The sequence below is a fragment of the Adiantum capillus-veneris genome, chromosome 26 (genome assembly GCF_014529385.1).
Source record: "Adiantum capillus-veneris isolate H3 chromosome 26, ASM1452938v2, whole genome shotgun sequence".
In the NCBI taxonomy this organism is placed as follows: Eukaryota; Viridiplantae; Streptophyta; class Polypodiopsida; order Polypodiales; family Pteridaceae; genus Adiantum; species Adiantum capillus-veneris.
Genome location: NC_140956.1, coordinates 7649141 through 7674171, shown reverse-complemented (window position 1 = coordinate 7674171; position 25031 = coordinate 7649141). Strand labels below are relative to the sequence as shown.

General features: G+C 44.6%; 1 protein-coding gene across 1 annotated transcript in view; it reads right to left on the bottom strand.

Moving 5' to 3' along the window:
* Positions 1-1727: 1727 nt before the first annotated feature.
* LOC147422948 (protein EXECUTER 2, chloroplastic-like) overlaps positions 1728-25031 on the bottom strand; it is a 75758-nt gene continuing 52454 nt past the window's right edge. Inside the window, exons 8-11 of the mRNA XM_086502161.1 lie at positions 2892-3064; positions 2724-2798; positions 2511-2603; positions 1728-2424 (exon numbers count right to left, since the gene is read on the bottom strand). Of these exons, the coding sequence (XP_086358287.1) occupies positions 2323-2424; positions 2511-2603; positions 2724-2798; positions 2892-3064 (443 nt within the window). The 3' untranslated portion in view covers positions 1728-2322. The remainder of the gene's footprint in view (positions 2425-2510; positions 2604-2723; positions 2799-2891; positions 3065-25031) is intronic.

Sequence of the window (25031 nt, the reverse complement as noted above, 5' to 3'; positions counted from 1 at the left end):
TCTCAAAGGAAACATGCACAACTGCACCAAATTTTCTCCCTGAGCTGATTTGGTGATAGCTAGCACGATTGAAGATAAAATGGTTATGCCAGAAGAAGTCCTTCAACCTGTTCTCACCTCTGCTCTAGCCATAAAATGGAAAACAATTTGGACCTATGCAAGCAGCAACAAAGTGGCCATTCTTCTGATGCACAAGACTACACAGAAACACAGTAGGGTAAGCGTAAGAAAGTTGGGAGCAAGTGCAACGCAGTTGATGCTAATCTACAAAAAGCGCCGACTATTCAAGGTTTTGTTTGGAGGTCGCTCCTTTTAAAAGAAAACCATAAGCGCTGTTTGAATTGTTTAGAAAGAGACCAAAATGTACATCTCAGGAGCATGGTGTAAGTTTTGCTATCCTGTAGATACATTCCTCCGGATTACAATGAGAAAGACCCCTAGCAGGGGGGCTGACAAGTCACACAACACATGTACAGCTTCCTCATGCTCGCGGGCTATCTTAAGGTTTTTGACAGGGCTTTCACAATGTAGGACTCCATATGGTTTGGTATGTTCACCACAAATGTTCACCCACAGCATTGCATTTTGGCTCAAAAACTCTTTAAAGTCGAGTTCGCATGACAGTTTCTCATGGTGAGACTCGTATCCTGTGGAATGGGCAGTGTGATGTGGAATTGATTTCTGAGATTGCCTGGGTTTGTCAGTGACACATGTGCATGCATGCTACATCAGATTCTCAATCATAGATGTGGTTGTCAATTGGAACAGGGCTCAATAGAGTTACGTATTCAGACGCATTGGAGTTTTTTCCCAGACCGATAAGCAAGCTATTCTCTCATGGCAAATTAGTCATAAGTCTTTATGGACTACCTAGTAAAGCAAGGAAATGGGGAGTCCCAGATGCAAAATGCATGAGGAAACTATTATACACCTCTTCTTCAAATGTCCAGGTAACAACACCGTTACAGTTCTCTCAAGCTGGAATTTTTCAGCTGCATCCATTCTACTTCAAATGAAGCTTCACTTCAGGCCTAGATCAAATGGATAGCTCTCTTTAAAAAGACTAGATGAAGAATTCATCTCTTATCCCCATAAAAGTTCCAACACAGTTACAAGGGCAAAATATGCTCTATGGTTCTTCTTAAGCTTCACTCAGACTAAAAGAACGGGCTTGCACTTTCAAGCTTTATGTTCACTGTAGGCTTTTTGAAAGATGCACAATGTACGTTAGCCTGTTTGTACTTGGTTGGGACCTAGCCTTTCATGTGATCTAGTTGTATCATAATCTCACCCATGGTTAATGCGTACCGTATTTTCATGTTCATGCCTGGGACAGTTGAGAATGACAGCCGCCGTTGCCCCCCCCCCCCCTTTTTGCAGCACTTGAATTATTCTTTTCTTTATAATTCATTCCACCAAAATTCAGAAATGCACTTCTCTTAATGTGCCATGTGAGCTCCTGGAAACAACTGTCAATGCGTGCTTAGTCCTTAGGGTTGACAAGAATTCCAGGAGGAGAGATGAGCAATGCTACCCACTTGCACAAGGCTTCGTAGGTCAGGGATGCCCAAGATACACATTCATTGCAGTTGCTGACTATTGTTTTTGCTTCTCGTGCAAACTGTACGCCATGTAACAAGACTTTCAAGAAACTTGTACACTTTCCAAAAGCACTAACTTATCAAGGAAGAGTGGTTCTTAAGTTCCAAAATTGACTAGAGAGGAGATCCTGATGATATGAGTATCTGTATTCATTCATTCCAGGCAATGCCATGTCTGTCTGAAGACAATGTAATAAATAGCATAAAAGAGGTACATGTATACATAGTGTGTGTAATTTTACCACCATGCAGTAATCACGCTGTTACTTCCATCTCTGTGAAAGTACACCAACACCACACAAGGTGTAAAGGTCCATTAATGTTTATTTGAGGATGTCGCACTTTTCGACTGGAAAATTACAAGTACACTGCCAAAACTAATAACTCTCAACAGTACGTTTGACTAGACTGTACATTTTGTTCCCAACACCGGCAGATCAACAGCGATGAAAACAGCTGTCTGCCAACCCTCAGTTATATGTCATTTGACCCATGTGTTGTCACTCCTGTCACTTTGTTGTCCGAAGCCACGTCCATTTGGGCTCAGAACTCACTAGCAGCCACTTCTTTCACTAGTGCATATGGCAGCAGGCCATCCTCAGCAACCTTGTCAACAGGTCTAAACCACGGACATAAGCAGCTTTCAGGCGTGATCAGCACACCCGACTTTCATGTGTAGTGACATAAAAACTTGTCAAAAGATTGTCGAGGTTGCAGTCACTTAATCAACTTGAAGCTTCAACCGGTTGAAGAGGACTAGAAAATGTCTCTCCGGAACTGAATAGACAAAGCCAAGCTCTGCACCATTTATATGACCAAAACCCTGCACACTCAAATGACATAAGTATTCGTGTTCTCTCAAACTATTTCGATTGGAGCCTTGCATGTAAAATCACTTAGCAAAAATACCTTGCCATCAAGAAGTAGAAGCTCCCCATCAACCCATTGTGGATTTTTGAAACCAGGTTCAGCCAACCTGCCCTGGCCTTTGTACCTTGCAACCTGAAAACGAACGGAAACAAAGGGAGAATTTCAACTCCTTGGAAACCTCCAAACACAGAATACTGCATAGACTCATCAACTGTCTGCTAAAATCAACTACGCAGGCAACTTCAGTCGTACCACTCCCAGCTCCTCTGGATAGATGCCACGGTGCGAGAGCCTACTGTCTTTAGATATCTTAGCCCGGAATGTGACCTGCCAAATTCAAGGCTAAGGTCCACAGTCACTTGCCAAACCTTAAATAAGTGCCTTGAAAACACTTTGACAAAAATGCAAAAAATGCATTACCTGACCAGCTGGTACATTCAAGTCTCCTGTAAGCTTTACCGCTTCAACATACTCGAAAAATTCAAGGGTGTCTTTTATTTTACTTATATCTGTTTCTTCATGCCAATGACCATATTTTCGTCGTAATTGAACCAGCTCAGATGTGTATGGACCAAAAGCACCGATGTATAGACCTGCAATTCGCCAAAGTTTTCTCTCTCTCTCTCTCTCTCTCTCTCTCTCTCTCTCTCTCTCTCTCTCTCTCTCTCTCTCTCTCTCTCTCTCTCTCTCTCTCTCTCTCTCTCTCTCTCTCTCTCTCTCTCTCTCTCTCTCTCTCTCTCTCTCTCTCTCTCTCTCTCTCTCTCTCTCTCTCTCTCTCTCTCTCTCTCTCTCTCTCTCTCTCTCTCTCTCTCTCTCTCTCTCTCTCTCTCTCTCTCTCTCTCTCTCTCTCTCTCTCTCTCTCTCTCTCTCTCTCTCTCTCTCTCTCTCTCTCTCTCTCTCTCTCTCTCTCTCTCTCTCTCTCTCTCTCTCTCTCTCTCTCTCTCTCTCTCTCTCTCTCTCTCTCTCTCTCTCTCTCTCTCTCTCTCTCTCTCTCTCTCTCTCTCTCTCTCTCTCTCTCTCTCTCTCTCTCTCTCTCTCTCTCTCTCTCTCTCTCTCTCTCTCTCTCTCTCTCTCTCTCTCTCTCTCTCTCTCTCTCTCTCTCTCTCTCTCTCTCTCTCTCTCTCTCTCTCTCTCTCTCTCTCTCTCTCTCTCTCTCTCTCTCTCTCTCTCTCTCTCTCTCTCTCTCTCTCTCTCTCTCTCTCTCTCTCTCTCTCTCTCTCTCTGGGTCTCTATGATCTCGCGGCTCATTAGAGCCAAGGCTTCAATACCACGTGCCATTATCCGAGCAGAGCTAGTAGTCCCCCCCCCCCCCCCAACTAGTGGTTGAGGCGCTCACCAGATCAATCTCCTTCATACACTTCATACACTGCATGTGGGAACTTCCTAGAGGCAGATATGCCCGCCTTGCACTTGAATCCTCTCGACAGTTAGCCATGCAGGGAGATACAGCATGCTGGTATGGGGAGATGACATCATGGTTTCAGGCGCATCGGTTCAACATAGACAGGTTGCCACCCTTCTAGTACTCACTGGATGCACCATCTCTCACTCTTACACAGTTCGAGATCACCAGGGTCATCCGCCAAGACTTGACTCTGCTAAACACCAGGAGGACATGGATACAGCCAGCACAGGAGCTGGGCACAAAGATGGCTTTCTACAGAGAGCATCTTCTCCAGCTTACGGAGGACGGTTTTGTGACAAGACCCAGATACATGGACACCCACCTGTCTCATGGGATACAATGTGCTATTGGCCAGATACGCACATCTTCACACCAGCTGCGGATTGAGACTCGGAGATATAGCGGAGTACCAGCAGAGGCCAGGACATGCCCCTTGTGTGACATGGAGCCTGAGCCAAAGTTGCACTACACATGCCGCTGCCCCGTCTACTACCAGATACGAGGCCGCTTCCATTGCTTGATTAGAGAGGGTTTTGGATAATGGGGCTACACAAACACAAAGATAGCCTGATGAGAGGAGAGGCTAGCCAATCTCAAAGACGGATCACAAATTTCTTTGAAACAGACACTGGACAGCCGGAGAAGCTACTCCCACAGCAGAGCTCACATTCTCACATTCGTCTCGCACCAGGGCCACACTTATCGACCAAGCGATTGAGCTGGGGAGATCTAGACGCCCACGACTGCGGAGGACTACACAGCATCGACGGAGGCTACATCAGAAGATTTGGATCACTTTGGCCAGACATGCACGACGCCCGGTCAGACTATTGACCATGGAGGAGATTGATGAGATCCACCAACGACCGCTGCTGGATCTCCTGTGATTTAGCTATTTAGCTTTGCCAGCTAGCTGCGTACTTTGCTTAGTTCACATCGAGCAGCTTAGAATGCCATAGTATTTTTGTTTTGTTATGTTGTTAGTTAGTTTATTTTGTCACTCTGAGCTTTGTATCAGATCCACCACATTGTAACTTTCTGGTCTCTTAGGTCACTTTGGCCTTTTGAAGACGTTAATATAACATCTCCTTTCATCTCTGGAAGACAAGGAGAGCACATGATCGTGATGGTGTGGTGTTATGTCCCGCTAATAGGAGAGGGGATCTAGCCTAGGCGCCGTCGTGGGCGTCCAGTGTCCGGGCGGACGTAGTGTGGGGCCGGCCATTATAATATAAGGGAAGCCAAGGCCTCATTTGTAGTTATCGACCCCCATGGATGGTCATCACTCGAGCGGAATGGATACTTCCCTTGGAGGTGGTGAGCATGGGAGTGGCAAAGAAGAGTTTTCCCCACCAGGAGGTTTTTCCGACCCTCCCCCTTCCCCATCTACGCCAAAGATTGCACTAACTCTTATAGAGGCTTTCGACAAGATGATGATGGACAAGAAGTTAGAACACAAAGCAAGGAAGTTAGAACGCGAAGCAAGAACAGCAGAAAGAAAGGCAGAAATTGATCATAAGTACCAAGAAAGAATGGCAGCCATGGCGCGTGCGCACGAGCAAGCACGCTTGGAAGCCAAAGTAAGACTAGCTGAATTGGATCGTGAGCGCGAAGAAAGAGAAGCAGAATTTGATCGCGAGAACAAAGCAAGAAAAGCAATGAGCGGTTGACACATGAAAGAGATGTTGCGACGCTTTTCTCAAGTGCAGGCACAGATGCAAGAGATTCGGAAAAAGGAGACTCTCTCCAACTCTTCTTCTCCCAAGCAAGACACATATGATTTGCATGATTATGATAAGCCTGATGATTTGAATGACAATGATAAGCATGATGAATTGCATGATAATGACAAGCATGATGATTTACATGATCAAGATGTGATTAATCACTCACGAGCATGTTGATTTGCATGATTAGGATGTAATTCTTCACGAGCATGATGCTTTGCATGACAAAGATGTGATTATTCACGAGCATGATGATTTGCAGGAAGAAACTATGATTGTTCACATGATGGTTTAGTTGATGCTTTTTCTAGTGAGGCTAACCTCATTGCAAATTCGATCAATCACAAAGAACCGATCTTGGCTCTTGAGCCTAAGTCCAAAGAACTCTCTCGGGAAGCATTATGTGTACGAGTGATAAGTCAGTACGCATTGTTCGAGTGTATCATTCGTAATGCTTTCCTGTATTTTAGTTACCGTCCTTATGTGATCCCTTTCCAAAGGCATGCTATAATGTACGTTGAGCACGATTACTCATGAATGAGCACGGACATATGCGGATTTCTCATGAAAAGCTGAAAAGTATGCAATCAAGGAAGTCACATTTTGAAACCGGTCTGTTAACTTCAAAAAGGGCAGTAGACTTTACTTCAAACCTTGATTTAGCTTTCACCCATTGTTAGTCGTCTATTCTACCTGTGCTATAATGACACAAAAGAGGGGAATGGGATACAGGCTGCCAGATTGCACCTGTATGAGAAGACCAACACCAGATTGGCCCCTAAATTAGGCGCCCCTTTCGGTATTTCTTTATTCTTTAACAGAGGGAATAAGGGAATAAAAGCTATGGTTCCCTACAAGCTGCCCCGCACAATCTTGGCTGAATTTCAACTGTTCTGGCCTGATTTCGGTGCATAACTGTACTAGGACCCTTCACAGTCAGTATTCCCACGCATTGGATGACTTTCCCGACGCATAGGGACATTTTGCAAAACCTGGCGAGAATCTGCAGCACGCTGAATTCTCTGTTTTCTGCCCCGGAAATGCACCAGATCACCTGTACAGTAGTCCCCTTGCGTCCCCGAACCTCCTGGGGGTATTAGGGTCCGTTTAGGGCCAAAACCCTAAACCTGCAAAAATACACAGCAGGCTGTAATTCACTGTTTCAGGCTCCCTTTCGCGTGCCGGTCGCATCCGTAGCAAGTCCTCGAGCTCCCACACCTGTAGGGCTACTTGCCCTTTGAATCGGACAGAATTTCGCACGTGAAACCTCTCCGAATTCACCAGTACCTGCGGGGGATTAGCCGCTAGCTAATCCAATACCTGTGCAAGAGGCTCTTGCCTCGGCAATCGCGCATGAACCCACATAACTGTACATTGATCAAATGAAAAGCCCACTAGAGGGGCATAACCATAAAGAATAGGGGAGAGAGAGAGCAGTGAGAGGTGTGCAGGTCATGACATCCTGCACCTCACTGTACATGGAGGGTTAGCCAACACTCCATTGAAGCTCTCCCACCTATGACAGCACTCAAAAACGAGCTCACAGCTGAAAATCAAGTTTTTGCCTTCTCTTTAAGTAGTAAAATGGCCTCAGAGTGCCAAGTGTCACTCATTTGTGCATTTTCCTCCTTTAGACCCTCGTGTCTAAAAATATCTCACCTGCAGCCTTAGTTGACTTGGCCACAGAGTAACAAAATGATCCCCATGTCAAACTGCACGTAATGACGCGAAGACATTTTACCGTCCAAAGATAGCAATCCCTAAAATTTAGGAGTTTCTGCCATTACATTCTTCTAGGTCATCTGACCCTCTTTGTACACTGCAGCCACACCCAGAACTGAAATGTAGCCTATGTAGCAAAAGATTCCGCTTTGGCTGGCCAATGACCCCACTTTGGCTAACCATAGTCCTTGTCCAACCTTAGTGCTCTTTAGCGCTCAGGCCTGGACTCTCTCTGAACAGTTCCACGTTGGCTATGCAATGCAGCGCAGTTAGATTTCCAGAGGGGTGTTTCCAAAAGGTAAAACAAACGAAATTCCCCAAAGAAAGAGAAAATAAACAAAAATGGAATTGCCACTGGCTGGTGACATACCCCCCTCTTGAAATCTCAAACGTCCTCGTTTGCACCTATGTCGTACATGGTCACAGTCAACCTTGGTGTATTCAACACCTCGTCGACATATGTACGACACATACATGCTCATTGTCAACCCTGGTGTATTCAACACCTCGTCGACACATGCATTGCCTGCACGTGAACCCTGTCCCAATGACATAGTGGTAGCTTCGCACTCTGCCATTGCTTTGAGTCATTAACTTTCCAATGACAAAATGGTAGCGACGCATTTTGCCACTGTCTTTTAGTACACGTTGGATCTAGTAACACTTTCGAGCATACCCAAACCGACAGTTTAAGAATGCAGTTACACATGTGCCCTTTAATAGAAGCAATTACTGTATCCTTGACAAACTGACAAGAAATACTCACTTCTATAGCACTAACCAAACTTTTGGACATTCCATAAGAGCAATTGCCAAACTGACAATCTGTACAGCTCTAACATTCATGTAACATGCACTTCATTTGAGCTCACTGTAAGTAACATGTACATAATTTCTTTCAGAAGCCATTGTCACACTGACAATCCATGTAGCTCTGAAACTCAAGGAGTCAAGGTAGGTTGCAAACCAAGGTTTTAAGTTCCCATACTTTTAGTACTCTGCAAGTTCACTTTTTTCCATCCACTTGACATCCAGAGGTGAATAGCTTTTGAACTTTACCAAACAGCACCTTGCAACCTTGCCTTTTCTTTTCTTTCTTTATGTGCCAAAATCTATTCCGGGACCAAAATCTCGTCAAGTTCCTCGACTTCCGGCTGATTTTTAGCTGACATATCTTCTGGCACATCACCCACATAGGATCTGAGAAGACTCACGTGAAACGCATTGTGAATCTTCCAACTCTCAGGCAATTTCAGCCTTTATGCAATATCACTGATTTGCATACTGAGCATCGAAAACAATCTTTCTCTGCTCTTCATCTTGATCTTTGGAGATTAACCTGTGATCTACCCTTATGCTGTCACTTTTATTGGGCTCAGAATTCTCTTTTTGACCCAATTTTGACAGCATAATTGTAGTAGAAACCTTCACAACCAAAAATCCACATATCCAAGTGATTATCCACGCATAATAGAGCACTTTTGCAAACCTGTCCTGGAAATTCAGCACGCTGAGTTCTCTGTTTTTAGCTCCTAAAATACTCCAAATCACTTGTATTACTGTCCTCTAGCTTCCCCGAAGCTCTTGGGACAAAAAGGCATCAAATAGGGTCAAAACCCTAAATCTGTAGAAAAATACAGCAAGCTGTATTTTCTTCTTTCGGGCTTTGTTTTGTGTGCCAATCGCACCAATTCGTAGCCTTTGATCTTCTGCATCAGTAGGACTACTTGCCCTTTGATTTACACGAGATTTCTTGCGAGAAATCTTGTTAAATCATCCTGTACCTGTTTTGAATTAGCCTTTGGCTAATTCGGTACCTGTATGAAATCATTCCAAGTGGAAGGAGTCTGTCCTTGTAACAATAGTGTATTCCACCACTGACTTGCATTTTTTTTTCCCAGAAAAGTGGTAGCTTTCCTGACTTTAAATGCTCCTTCCAACAAATGCTTTGTCAAATTGTTCGAGGAAAGAGAAAACCTTTGTCCTCTCGTCAAAGCCATTGAATGTGTCAATGGACTCACTGATCATCTTCTTTGTATAGCTTTAGCTTATCCATTGACTCCAAATTGTCAAAAGAGACAGTTTGCATAATGGGTACACCTGTGGGAGCCATTTGTACTCCCTGGCCAATAACATGTTGATGTCCAGGTGTCATATTCACTGATGGGATTGAAAAACCAGCCATACCCAAGTTGCCTTGTGACACCCCAAACTGACCTTGTGTGCCCTGAAATCCTGGGTGCAAACCAATGTTTGCATACATGGGGTTGGGCACCATGCCTTGCATACCCCTAAACATTGTTCCTGGCATGCCAAAACTGCCTTGAACTTGATGTGCTATTGATGAAGATTGTATGAACTCCATAAATCTTGGATTCTCCATCAATTGCTTGAACATGGTCACAGCAGTAACAACCTGCAAAGCTTTCTCTGCTTGGCCTAAACTCTCGTCAATTTCATGTGTAGTTGGAATAGGCTGTCTATCCTCTGAAGAGGAACCCTCTTCCTTGTTGCCATCCATCCTCTATCCAAAGAAAGACTCGTAGCCTTTCTCACCTGTATCCAAAGAAAGACTCTCGTAGCCTTTCTCACCTGCAAATCCAAAGAAAGACTCGTAGCCTTTCTGACCTGTATCCAAAGAAAGACTCTCGTACCCTTTCTTACCTGTAAATCCACTCGATCTACTTTCAAACTCTCTGTGTTTTCAAGGTCATCCCAAACTCTCTGTGATTCTTTAACCCAAACTGACCAAGGCTCACTTCTTGAGGAAAAAGTGATTTAATCCCGTCGATGGAACCATGTAACCGGCCTGTTAACTTCAAAAAGGGCGGTAGACTTTACTTCAAACCATGATTTAGCTTTCACCCATTATTAGTCGTCTATTCTACCTGTGCTATAATGACACAAGAGAGGGGAATGGGATACAAGCTGCCAAATTGCACCTGTATGAGAAGACCGACACCAGATTGGCCCCTAAATTACGCGCCCCTTTCGGTATTTCTTTATTCTTTAACAGAGGGAATAAAAGCTGCGGTTCCCTACAAGCTGCCCCGCACAATCTTGGCTGAATTTCAACTGTTCTGGCCTTATTTCGACAACATAACTGTACTAGGACCCTTCACAGTCAGTATTCCCACGCATTGGATGACTTTCCCGACGCATAGGGACATTTTGCAAAACCTGGCGAGAATCTGCAGCACGCTGAATTCTCTGTTTTCTGCCGCGAAAATGCACCAGATCACCTGTACAACGGTCCCCTTGCGTCCCCGAACCTCCTAGGGGTATTAGGGTCCGTTTAGGGCCAAAACCCTAAACCTGCAAAAATACACAGCAGGCTGTAATTCACTGTTTCAGGCTCCGTTTCGCGTGCCGGTCGCATCCACAGCAAGTCCTCGAGCTCCCGCACCTGTAGGGCTACTTGCCCTTTGAATCGAACGGGATTTCGCACGTGAAACCTCTCCGAATTCACCAGTACCTGCGTGGGATTAGCCGCTAGCTAATCCAGTACCTGTGCAAGAGGCTCTTGCCTCGGCAATCGCGCATGAACCAACATAACTGTACATTGATCAAATGAAAAGCCCACTAGAGGGGCATAACCATAAAGAATAGGGGAGAGAGAGAGCAGTGAGAGGTGTGCAGGTCATGACATCCTGCACCTCACTGTACATGGAGGGTTAGCCAACACTCCATTGAAGCTCTCCCACCTATGACAGCACTCAAAAACGAGCTCACAGCTGAAAATCACGTTTTGGCCTTCTCTTTAAGTAGTAAAATGGCCTCAGAGTGCCAAGTGTCACTCATTTGTGCATTTTCCCGCTTTAGACCCTCGGGTCTAAAACTATCTCACATGCAGCCTCTGTTGACTTGGCCACAGAGTAACAAAATGATCCCCATGTCAAACTGCACATAATGACGCGAAGACATTTTGCCGTCCAAAAATAGCAGTCCCTAAAATTTAGGAGTTTCTGCCATTACATTCTTCTAGGTCATCTGACCCTCTTTGTACACTACAGCCACACCCAAAACTGAAATGTAGCCTCTGTAGCAAAGGATTCAGCTTTGGTTGGCCAATGACCCCACTTTGGCTAACCATAGTCCTTGTCCAACCTTAGTGCTCTTTAGCGCTCAGGCCTGGACTCTCTCTGAACAGTTCCACATTGGCTATGCAATGCAGGGCAGTTAGATTTCCAGAGGGGTGTTTCCAAAAGGTAAAACAAACGAAATTCCCCAAAGAAAGAGAAAATAAACAAAAATGGAATTGCCACTGGCTGGTGACACATTCCATGTCTCTTCCTTGGCATGACACAGTCGTAGAAAGAGCACAAGAGGATTCAGCATCAAGCATCAGCATTTCCATTCCTCGTGGTGGAGGCATTGACTAGATCAGTATCCTTTATGCACGGTCTATGGGATCTCCCTAGGGACAAATACGCTCAGCTTGCCCTGGAGTCATCTCGACAACTAGCTCTACAAGGCGATAAAGCATGTTGGTATGGACAGAAGACGGCATGGTTTCAGTCGCATGCTCTTAACATGGATAGATTACCTCCGCTTCAATACTCCGTGGATGCACCCTCCCTATCTCTCACACGGACAAAGATCACCATACTCAGACGTCGGGATCTGATTCAGCTAGATACCAAGAGCACATAGATACAGCCGACACAGGAATTGGGCATGAAGATAACCTTCTACAGAGAGCATCTTCTCCAACTCATGGAGGACAGCTTTGTTACTAGGCCTACATACATGGATACACAATTATCTCAAGAGATAAGATGCGCTATTGGACAGATACGCACATCCTCACATCAGCTCTAGATCGAGACTGACCAATTTCGAAGGGTGCCAGCAAGGGCCAGGACATGTCACCTATGTAACTTAGAGTCACAAACAGAGCTGCACTACACGTCAGTGCCCCGCATACTATGAGATACGCGGCCGCTTCCACTGCCTGTTCAGAAAAGGCTTCGGACCCTTTTCTATAGTCATGAGATACAAGGATCAGAGATGTCTTGGATTGTTCCTGCTAGAGCTGCGCAGCCTTAGGGAGAGCTTACTGAGGACATCAAGGGAAAGACGGTCTCAGAGACGAATCACAGATTTCTTTACACCTGTCAAAGGAGAGCCAGCGGAGCAGTCATTACAGCAGATCTCAGAGCCTACTCATACTAGAGGTACGCTGCTTGACAGAGCAGATATAGATCACTCTAGCTCGACATGCAAGACGCCCAACCAGAGTACTGATGAGATCCGACAGCGACCGATGCGAGATTCCATCTAAACTCACAACACCCAACCCCCCTCCCCTTATTTCCCTTCTCCTTAGTGTTAGTTCTTTGTAACTATGTAATTTTTGTACTCAGACATCGTATCAAATTCACCAATTGTAACTTTTTGGTCTCATAGGTCATTTTGGCCTTTTGAAGACGTTAATATAACAGTTCATTTCATCTCTCTCTCTCTCTCTCTCTCTCTCTCTCTCTCTCTCTCTCTCTCTCTCTCTCTCTCTCTCTATATATATATATATATATATCAAAAGAGAAATATACCTTCATAAGTTCAGAATATTCTGAACTCACAAATTATAAGAGGGTATAAAGCACTTAAAATCTATAAAAGCAAGGGACACAAGAAAAGAAAAGAAAAACAAAAACAAACAACCAAACAAACTAAATCACTTAGTTTGCTACGAAACAAAACTGGATAAAACAAAACATGATTAACTTAAAAATGTTTTTAGAAAAGGCATGTGTAAAATAAGTTGACGCAACTTACTTAGCTTAAAACAAGTACTCAACTTTAAGCAAAAAAAGATAAGACATCTTAAAAACTTAATCCTAGAAATCAAACTTCACACAACAACTTCTAAAGGAACACATTCTTAAGTCCTCACGTAAGCTAAATACGAAATTGAAAAATGAATACCACTAAAACCTAGAAGAGCAAGAACCAAACTTGACAATATGTGATCTCAACTTCGTTGCTTGTCCAAACAGGAAGAATAAGATTATCACCTTTATCATGCATAGCTTGGACAACAGCTATGACATCCCTACTCACGTCGCTAGTGCCCAAGAGTAGGTGCAGGTTTATATAAAGGTCATTCATGCTTTGAACGTACTCTACAAAATCAGCGAGCTGAGTTTCTATCACCCTCCGGAGGTGATGGGCATACTTAGCCATGATAAAGGCTAGCATTTGTCAAGCTATAGTAAAAATATTAGAAGCGCTAAAGATCAAAACAACAACATAAGGTGTTATTAAATCAAACAATAAGTGGGCTCTTTAGCTCCCCACTTCTATTGAATTTACTACTGATTATCTTGAACATTCCAAAGGAAGAAACATTAAAAATAAACTTACTACGATGCAAAAATGAACAAACCTTTTTCATGATTCTTTTGAATGAGTATCCTTTTTCAACTAGTAAAGAAATAAGATGGCAAGATTGAACAACAAAAACAGATTCACTAGAACAAAGACGAGAAAATATAAATAGTTGAGAGCAAATGACACCATACTTAGCTAAAAGAGAAATGTACGAAGAAATGTGAGGCATACGGATGATATTTAGATTGGCGTATTCTCGTTCAAGGCGCTTATCATAGATATCTACTTCTAATCCCGAGGGAGTCTGAAAAATCTTAAGGTCTAAAAAGGCACAACAATCATTATTTGTGGTACAGTTAAGTTCACAAAATTGCTTGGGATAAATTCCTCCACCTATAGAACTCGAATTCAAGTACATAAAATCTTGAAAAGAAGGAAAGTCGGGGACAAAAAGATCACCTACAAAGCGTCTTACATTGCATAACTTGTGCAAAAATATTGGGCAAGTGTTAGCAAGGACAAGACGCTCCATAAAATAAAACTCATAACTAAAAAGATAGAAATTAGCAAGAAAAAGTTCCAGAGTTACCGGGGAACGCCCCCTAGCCCCCGTTCCGGCGTTCCGGCGTTCCGGGGGGTAGTTCCCTTCCCGAACGTCCCGGAACGTCTGACGTTCCAGGTGGCCAGTGCAAACCGGAATGGCCGTTCCGGAACATTCCGGAACATTCTGGAACACCCCCGGAATGTTCCGAAATGCCCCTGGAACGACCAACGGCTACAAACAAATTTGGCAAAAACTGGAAAAATTGAAGTAAATGTTTGGGCTTCTTTTTGAAGTGTGCAAGGCCTCAAGGACTCATAAAATGCACCCCCCTCCCCCTTTCTCTCCACAAGCTAATCCTCAAGGGTCAAGCTCTCTCCCTCTCACACTCTCAAGATCTCTCCCTCTCAAGACTCACTCTCTCAAGGCTCAAGGCTTCAAGCCTTCAAGCTCTCTTCCTCTCCCTCCCACTCTCTCAAATCTCTCCCTCTCCCTCTCACGCTCTCGAGTCTCTCCCTCTCACTCTCTCAAGCTCTCTCTCTCTCTCTCATCTTCATCTAGTCATAGCAAGGTTGAATGGTCTTCAAAACGAGTTTTTTGTGAGTATTAGAGTCAAAGCACTCTAATACTCCTTGTATTTAAACACAAGGAGCTAAAAAATGCACTATTTGGGTGTTTTATAACCTCCCGTTCCGTGCCGTTCCCGTTCTGGACCACTAGCCGTTCCCCCGTTCCGCGGGGATCCCGTCACCATTCCCATTCCGCGTTCCGGGTAACTATGAGAAAAACAGCACAATTGGTGCCCATAGGGATACCAATTGTTTGCTTGAGAAGAGAGTCGCCGATGGTTATATATAAATTGTTCAAAAGAAAATCTAACCAAGATATGATGTCAATGTCATCTACAATCCTGGTGAATCTCTTTCCTCCTTTGTCTACATCTACATTCTTACTTTTCAGTCATAAGTAGTCAAAGTTCAAGGCTTACTTTTCTACTAGCAATGCCTTGTACCTATCCTTCTCAAGCTTGTACGCAAAAACTTCGGAAATAAGAGACTTGACTCTAAATTTAAGGTCCTCCAAATTTAGCTTCGTGTATACCGTTGTAAAGTCAAAAGTTTGGAGACATAAAGGAGAAGATTTCCTCTTGAGGCTTCTTGAAGAGTTCAAAAACTTTAAAACAGGAATCACACCTACTGAATCATTTAAAATCCAACTTGAATCGGTAGGTACGTTTGCTTTCTTTAGCATATTTTTCCACAATTCATTCACGCTAGGTAAAATGGCTTTAAAACAATAACTAGAGCCCTTCTTGTGCCTGTTACATGTCTAAAAGACATTGGAAAAGTAGAAGAAGTGCAAGAGCTCTTGAAGCCCATGAGTATTTCAAAACCCACACACAGGTGCTTGGAGAGTTGGCAAGAAGGGAAGTGATGAGAAAGCAAGGCCCAAAGAAAGAGCATGCATTATACGTTTCTATACACTAGGAAGGAGTTCCTGAAGAACAGACCAATACTCAAGCAAACTAGGATCTTTTTGGGTGATGACCTCACTCTAACACAAGTAGCACACATGCAAGAGTTGATGCCTGAGATCAAGGCGGCGAGGGAGAAAGGGCAAATTGCTTTCTACAGGGGAAGGAGAGTTGTGGTGTTGGAAAAACGCACCACATGACGGTACGAGACCTATGGAACCAACCTTAAATTGGCAACATGGAATTGTAACGTATCAATGAAGCTGGCGGCACATTACCTAAAGTGACGGGATACCATTGGGAGACTACCTGTAGGCGGGAAGTGAGATATACGCATAGAGGACGGGGGTCAGGAGGTGTAGCAGTCCTATTCAGAGAGGAGCTGCAACCCCTCGCTCGTATTGTTCGAAGGGATGAGCAGGCCAGATATATGTGGGTCAGAGTGAAAGCGGAGACAAGGAGGCCACTCTACATTGCAATATGCTATTTTCCTCCAGCACATCTCATTATGCATCGCTCAAGGGGGAGTCACCCTACATGATATTGGATGAGGACATCTAGGAATGGAGATATCATTCTTTTGGGAGACTTGAATGCCAGGACAGGCCAGTCTCACACATCTTTCTATGATACCTTAGAGGAAATGTTGAGAGAATTGGATGTCAGCGATGTAGGATTGGCCAGGTGTTCACAGGACGAAGAGCAACTGGATATGGGGGGTATCTGACAAATTTGGGGACTGCACATGGACTGGCCATCTTGAATGGCCTCCAGAGATTTCTAGCGTCGAGTGGCATCACTTGTTTTCCCCAATTATATACCCTCTATTCAGGACTTTATAGTTGGGCCCACGCCTATTGGGATAGCAATAGATCATGCTCTCCTCACGTTTACCGTCTCATTCCAGTTAAGCACAACTCGATTGGCGCAAACACCTACGCATACCCAATACACTTTTACTTAAGAGACTGATTCTGTCTACATAGATGGTATTTACAGACCCTTATGCACAAAGGATCCAGGGAGACCTTCGGGGAGCTCACTTATATATTGACAGAGACACTACAAGATGCAGTAGCAGAAGCATACCCACACATTGAGCCTGGACAGGGGCGACATTCTGGGAGAACGCCCCAAAATAGCTGGTATGATGAGGAGTGCAGAGAGACCAAAGCCGACTTCAGAGGAAGGTACTTCTAGGAGTCATTACTCACAAGCAGTCACGGATTGCTACTCGGCGTTAGGTACGACGGAAGAAGAGGGCGTTTCTAACTCGGCAAGAGCAGGATTTATCTCAGTTGTTTTCGAGCCACGATTCAGGCAAGGCATGGCGACTCTTCCATGAGCACTCCCTCCCACCGGTCCTCACTTCTACGGAGGTATGGGGTCAGTATGCATCATCCCTCTAAACAGATTCGGGGCAGCCACCTCTTCTAGATCTGCCAGAGCAATGCCCACACCCGTGCTTTCTTTACCGCCGAGATGGTAAAGAAAGCCATTGACAAGATGATGACTAGGAAAGCATATGATCATGATGGCTTGATAGCATAGCATTTTAATACTTTATACATGCTAGGGATTTGCTTGCAGGGCTCCTAGCAGTGATGTTCAACCGTGCCATGTGCGAGGGCCTACATGATACTTGGAGTTTGTCCACGATCGTACCTATCTTCAAGTCAGTGGACCCTATGGAGCCTGAGAACTACCGCACTATCATGATTGGACACACATTGGCACGTTTGTACGCATCCATCCTTGAGCAGCAGTTGAGTGGATGGGCAAGAAGAGAGGGCGTACAAGCAGCAGGACAAGCGGGTTCAAGAGAGGTTTCTCTACTCTTGATGATATTCTGACACTCGAAAACATTATTGAGGAGGGGAGATCACGTGGGAGACGGCTCTATTGTTGCTTGTTGACTTCCGCAAAGCCTTTGAGACAGTGCCCAGAGCTAGATTGATGCGCAAACTGCAGGAGATGGGGGTACCCAAAGAGTTGATCAAGGGGATCATGGCATTTGGTTCACTCCACTATTGGGGTGAAAGAGGGTTGCCCGCTATCTCCTACACTATTTGGCATGTATGTGGATGAGGTTGCTGACTACATTGAGAGGAATGGTGATAGAGGAGCACACTTGGCAGGGACATGGATCCCACTACTGTTACATGCTGATGATATTGTGTTGAATTCCGACTCCCCGGAGGCGATGCAGCGTCCTTTAGATGCTTTGTCCACATTTGCCCATGATAGTCCATTGTCTATAACCTGGGGAAAACCAAGGTTATGGTGTTTTAACACCACACCACAATGGGTCATGAGGTAAGCACCCACTTTTACATATGGCCAGAAGATGGTGGAGTATACAGATGCATACACCTATATTGGGATAGTCTTCAGTGGACCGATGTTTTCATTGAGGAGAGCAGTAGAGACTCGATTGATGAGAGCTTATGCAGCCTTGGGAGGATTGGAGAAGATGTTTCGCACGTTCAGTTTCAGGAACCTCGAACAAAGGTGTGGCTTTTTGACACTCTAATGGCTTCAGCTATGCTTTATGGGGTTAAGATTTTGGGGCCCTCAGTGGACCACCAAGGCAGATCTGGTAGCACTCATGGATGGAGATGAATGGAGAGGCCTCTATTCTCTATGATCTCTCGGATGATTCGGGCTAAATAGCATGTTGGTATGGGCAGATGACATCATAGTTTCAGACACATGGCTTCAACATGGATAGACTGCCTCCTTTCCAATACTCCTTGGATGCACCTTCCCTTTCTCTCACATGGACAGAGATCACTAGACGTATATGTCAAAATTTGATTCAACTAAATACCTGAAGCACATGGATACAGCCAGTACAAGAGTTGGGCACGCAAATGGCTTTCCATGGAGAGCATCTCCTCCAACTAACAAATGATGGATATGTGATCATACCGGCCTATATGGAGACTCATTTATCCTATGGGATACGATGTGCTATTGGTTAGATGCGCACATCATGGCATCAGCTAGAGATTGAGACTCAGAGATTTAGGAGAGTACTAGCAGAAGCCACGATATGCCAGTTATGCCATATAGAGCCAGAGACAGAGTTACATCACATTTGTCATTGTCCAGAATACTATGAGATACGAAGGTGCTTTCAATGTCTATTCAAAGAGGGCTTTGGACCGTTGGCTAGAGTCATGATGTCACGTGCACATCTAACCCTATATGTACGTGGACAAGCTACTTCATGACATGGGTTCAGTTCAATTAGATTAGGAAGTGTTCCAGCACTTTTGTGAGTCTGTTTGCAGACCGTGCATGTCCAGACACTTAGAGTAGATGCATATCCTTTGGTTGCACACAGCATGACCATCAGATTTCCATCAGAACCCATCAGGAGCATTTTTACAGTGCATAGACCTAATTTCCCTATTTTAGCCAATTTTCACTTATTATTTTTAGGTGACTTTTGTAGGGAACTAGGTAGGGCAAATCTAGCAAGCAAGTATGTAAGTAAAGCTAGCGCTAGCACTTTCTGGCAGAAGAGGCAGCAGGAACCAAGGTTCAACAGGCACCTTCTCAACAAGACCCCAAAGACACCTAGCATTTTTACAACAAGACCCCTAGCGTTTTCTGCATCAAACAGATAGCGTTTTTCAGCAAGATCAGCCCCTGGCGTTTTTGCATAGCAGATCAGCCCCGGCATTAGCAGACACACCAGATCCTTAGCGGTTTTGCATCAGGACAAATTTCAGCCCTAGCGTTTTGCAGATTCACCACGACCGAATCACCAGAAGCACCAGCGTTTTCAGTTTTCAGCAGTCCGACACCGCAATAGAAGTCTTAAACCTCACAGATCTCACCTTCCCGCAGCAGATACTCGCCGCACGATCAGATCCATCGAAGTTTGCAGTTTCAGCCCGGAAAACGCAAATTTCAGCATCTGCGTTTTCAGCACGTCGTCGTCGCATCGTCGTCGTCACCGACATAGAGTCAGGAATTCAACAGATACAAGATTTGCAGATTTCAGCCCTTAGCGTTTTCAGCTTTTAGCCATCTCGTCGCCATCATCATCGTCGGCAAGACCATTGCATTCAGACCATTGTGGAGATTTGTGCAATCAATAGTAGACCGCTCTCGCCATAGAGAGTGGGGCCTTCGAAGGAGGGTTTGACAACTTTTCTGGTGTCGTATTCTTCTCTCTTTATCTCTAAGTCTCAGCACCTTCATTCACAGTGTTCGCCACTTTGTTTGTGTCCATTGCACACTCTCACTAAAGGAACGGAAGGCTCTCCCTTTTGGTAGAAAAAGGAACCTTGAGCACAGTTTGGAGCACTCATCTTGAGCAACGTTCAATATTCACTTCCGTTGCACCTTACATTGGTATCCAGAGCTTTGGCAGTGTTCTGTATCACTCTAGGATAGAACCACAACAACCACAAAATTTATTTTTCTTATATTTTTAATATTTTCTTTTTGCTTGTTGCGGTCGCGCGTAACCCAAGTCCTCTTGGGCGTGTCGATTCCTAATCGTGTTTTTGAAGAGTGACAGGAAACCCAAGAAAGAAGGGCTTGTCAAATCATCATCACCATGTTTATCATTCTAGTCTACATTGGTTTGCTTATCTACATTGTATGCACAGTCTTTACAGAAGACTAGAATTTTTCCAGTCACTTTACATGGAATGGGTATGTTCATGCTTTTGTGTTGGAAGTGGTTTCACGAATTTTCATCCTCAGAGATTCTTGAAGAAGGTAGACGCATGACTATAGACGAAGTTGAAGCATTGAAGAAGCCACAGATGACTGTGTCGCTTTCGACGTGGCCCAAAGAAGCAAGCATTGCAGACCTTTATGAAGTTCAAGTATCGCATGACCAACACATCAGAGTGGGCAGGAGAAGAGTCCTTCACAAGATTCCAGACACTGTTGGCAATCTCCCTCGACGCCACACAATTCGGTACCAGTACCTCACTTTGAAAAGGAGGGGATGTCACATGCACATCTAACCCTATGTGTACGTGGACAAGCTACTTCATGACATGGGTTCAGTTCAGTTAGATTAGGAGGTGATCTGGCACTTTTGTGAGTCTGTTCGCAAACTGTGCATGTCCAGACACTTAGAGTAGATGCATATCCTCTCGTTTCGCATCGTCGTCATCGCCATTGTCACCGACATAGAGTCAGATTTCAGCCCTTAGCGTTTTAAGCTTTCAAACGTCTCGTCGCCGTCATCATCGTCGTCGACATCGTCGGCAAGACCATTGCATTCAGACCATTGTAGATATTTGTGCAATCAATAGTAGACCGCTCTCGCCATAAAGAGTGGGGCATTTGGATGAGGGTTTGACAAGTTTTCTGGTGTCGTATTCTTCTTTCTCTATCTCTCAATTCGGAGCACTCATCTTGAGCAAAGTTCAACATTCACTTCCGCTGCACCTTACATTTTCATGAAATATCAGGATCAGGGATGCCTCAGATTGTTCTTGCTAGAGCTGTGCAGACACAGGGAGTCTCTCGAGGAGACCAAGCAATGGGAGACATTCACAGAGGGAGATCACCGACTCTTTAGAGCAAGGACTTAGCAGCTAGATGAGCATGCTTCACAACAGACTTCAGAGCCCACTTCTACCAAGGTATATTAGTGGACAGAGCCACTGAGCTCGGGAGAGCTAGACCACGTCTACAAGGACCACGACATTGACAAAGACTCCATTAGAGAATCAGGATTATTCTAGCGCCCAATACGACTATTTACAGGTGCCGACATGGACGAAGCTCTTCAGCAACCAATGCAATACTTTCTCGGACAACACGGGATGTCGGGCATCCTCGGGCATGAATGAAGATGATGATGATTTCAGTTTGACAATTTTAGTCTTTTAGTTTAGTCTTTCAATCTACTTCATTTTATTTTATTTTATTTTTGTGACTAGACATTGGATTAGATTTACAAGGATTGTATCCATTTGCCGCACAGGTCATTTGGGCCTTTTGAAGACGTTCAAAATAACATCTCTCTCTCTCTCTCTCTCTCTCTCTCTCTCTCTCTCTCTCTCTCTCTCTCTCTCTCTCTCTCTCTCTCTCTCTCTCTCTCTCTCTCTCTCTCTCGGTGTGCACTGTTGTGTAGGCGAATTAGGGTTTGCAACGAAGTAGCAGAGAAGCACTAGTATTGTCAGGTCACGACGAAGCAGCGGCAGTAGAATTAGGGTCCGAAGCTGTCATCGATAGCAACTGTTAGCGTTCGCAGCGCTGTTCTCCTGGTAAATTAGGGTTTGCGTCACGTCTCTGCAAGCAGATTAGGGTTCATGTCAGTCTTTAGCAGCCAGCTCTAGGGTTCGTGTCACGAGGACGTGGCAACTGCTAACCTTAGTTGTTGGTTTCTTTCCAATGATTTTTGTTTAATTTTTGAGACCCTCTTTTTGAAGTTGCAAATGGTCGAACATTGTAGGGCAATGTGAACAGTAGTTTCACATGCAGACGGGAAGTTGGTTGGCACTGGAACTCGTAAAGTAAAAGGATGTCTAGGCTCAGTTCAAGATCATGTAGGTACCCCCGTCGCACTTAGCAAGTTGGTGGATACTAGAAAGTGAACTCAATAAAGGCTTAAGTCAAGGTGGGATCATCGACAGAAAGTATCTGACAGTTGGGCCACATTACACTTTTGGATGCAGTCCAATGAGGATAGATGGTTCGATGACCAGTGGGAGCCCAACGGAAACATCTCTTAAAAATTAGGGAATTGCTATTTTGGGCCATGAAATCTATTCGCGTCATTAGCTTCAGAATGACAAGGGAAACATTTTATTACTTTGCGGCAAAGTCAACTGATGCACCATTTGAGAGATTTTTAAGCAGGAAGTCCAATGCTGGGAAACTACATGCATGAGTGCCAAGTGGGAGAAAAGAACTCATAACTGTCATTTTGGAGCAGTTTTAGAGGCTGATAACTCTGATTTTCAGCCATTTCTCTCCATTTTTGACCTTCCCATGACTTTACCTAGGACCAAGGAGCTCATTTTCAACGTTGGAAGGCATCAGATGCGTGTTTACAAGGCTGTTTTGCTGCGTTTTCAGCAATACGCAGGTTTTGGCAGCCATGGAAATCTTCCCCTTTTGCATCTATTTGTTCAAGATGCATTATAGGTCAAGCGCAGAAGAGGGGGCGCTCGATTTATGCTGGGGGGATGCTTCATTGAGAACCTGTCTCACAAGTTAAGAGCTACGGAGTGCTTTCTTTCCCTCTCATGTACACTGTGGTGCTAGAAGTGATGCCCTGCACACACTGCTCTCTCTCCCCCCTACGTGCAGTTATGTGATGCCCCACAAGAGGGCTCTTCATTTGATTGATGAACAGCTGTGTGGGTTCATGCTTTTGTGCTGAGACAAGAGCCTCCTTGAGCAGGAACAGGGGTAGCTAACTGCTACTCCAAAGCAGGCACCGGTGAGGGTCATAAACTCACCATACAAATGCGTTTTCAGCGCTGGATGCGCTGTGAATTGACTGTTTTTCAGCCATACGGACGCCAGAACCTTTGGGAATAGTGCCCCACTAGCAGAGGACTGTTTGGGGCTGAAAACAGGGCAAAAACCAGTAAATACAGTGTGCTGAATTTACTGTTTTTGGGCAAAAATCAGAGGGTATGCATCAGTGGAAGTGAGTTCTAGCAGGGGAATTGGTTTTGCGCAAGTTTTGGGGCTGTTATGCTACCAAATTTTGGCCAAAACTGGTAGAGCATCTAGCGGGATACAAGTAAAGGATTCCCAGGACTCTACTTTGCAATTTACCCTCTCAAAGTATAAAGAAATACCGAAAGGGGCGCCAATTCTGGGGCCTACAGGTTGTCGGCGTCTACTCGAGGCATTCTAGCTTCCGAGCAGTGTGTATATTGAAGTGTTAATTCCCGTCGCAGGTTTCCTGGGCACGTTCTCTCTGTGTGTGTCTAAAGTAAAGAATTTTGGGTGAAAGCCAAAGCCTACCGCCCCATGGGCCGGTTTCAAGATTCCATTGCCGGGATATCAATCACTTTTTCCTCAAGAAGTGAGTCTCGGTTGTTTTGGGTAGAGACACAGAGCTGACAGTATTCTACTGTATGACTTTATGAAATGGAATTCCTCGTTATGATACTGATTTGTTCTCGACTTCTTTTAAGTGCAGGAAATGATAGATGAAATGACTGCATCATTTTGGTCTGATTGATCTCGAATAGACATGGTTGCAATAGGGGTTAGTCAATCGGACATCGATGAGGTCCCCATTGGATCTAGATGCGATTGCTAGCTACATTGCCGATAAATCATGGTCTAGGATCCGAATGAATGTTGAATGTCATGTGATGTCCTGTGATATCTAGTGATGTCCTGCGATGTCCTGTGATGTGACTGACGATTGGTACATGTGCTAGATGTGTGTTCCTAGTACGTAGGTACTAACAGTCAGTGTCTGCTAAAACAGTTTATGGCCTCTGTCTGTTTTGCAGGCATAATCGAGGGCGATTACAATGCTTTCAAGAGGGGGGTATGTCACAAAGTGATGACGAGCCTGCCCAAGAGGAAACCTTGACTACGACTGAAAACCCTAATTTTGAAAACCCTAATCCTAAAACCTGCAAACCCTAAAACTTGCCAAAAACCCTAACCCTAAATTCCACCCGGACCTAGCCCTAACCCTAACCCTAACCCTAAAAGGCAGCAGGGGTTGAACCCGAAAATGCACAAAAAGGCTGACGTGACATCGTACGGCAGTCCCGAAAATTACGACAAGATTTGCGCCGGGAAAAACAACCTTTTGCTCAACGCAATTGGGGAGAGAGAGAGAGAGAGAGAGAGAGAGAGAGAGAGAGAGAGAGAGAGTACTTTTTCTTTATTTTTAAAACTCAAGAGAGCTTTTATTTTTAGGCTTTTGATCTGAAGCTTTTGGGGCTCTGCTTTTGGCATCCCTTGTAAACAATAAATATGTGGATTGGGCTCCTACTCTGCAGAGCATCTGGATGGAGAATTTGAGAGTGAGACCAGATCCACTCTTGTACTTTGAACACTAATTAATACATAAAGAAATACCGAAAGGGGCACTAGTCTTTGGGGCCAATATCTCTAGGCACGGAACTCCGCCGAGCCAGTGCAAATCTATTGTGAATTGTGAACTGTTTTGAAGTGGTTATTTGGTGTTGTCGTGATTGATTCTTGACTTGGAGTGTCCAAGTCTGTTACATCCAATGCGGAGAAATTGCATGCATAAGCGCCAAGTGGCACTTTTTGGCCAATTTACCATGTTTGGGAGAACAGAAATCGTAACTGTCTTTTTGGAGTAGTTTTGGAGGCTGATAACTCTGATTTTCAGCCATTTCTCTCCTTTTTTTAGCTTCCCATAACT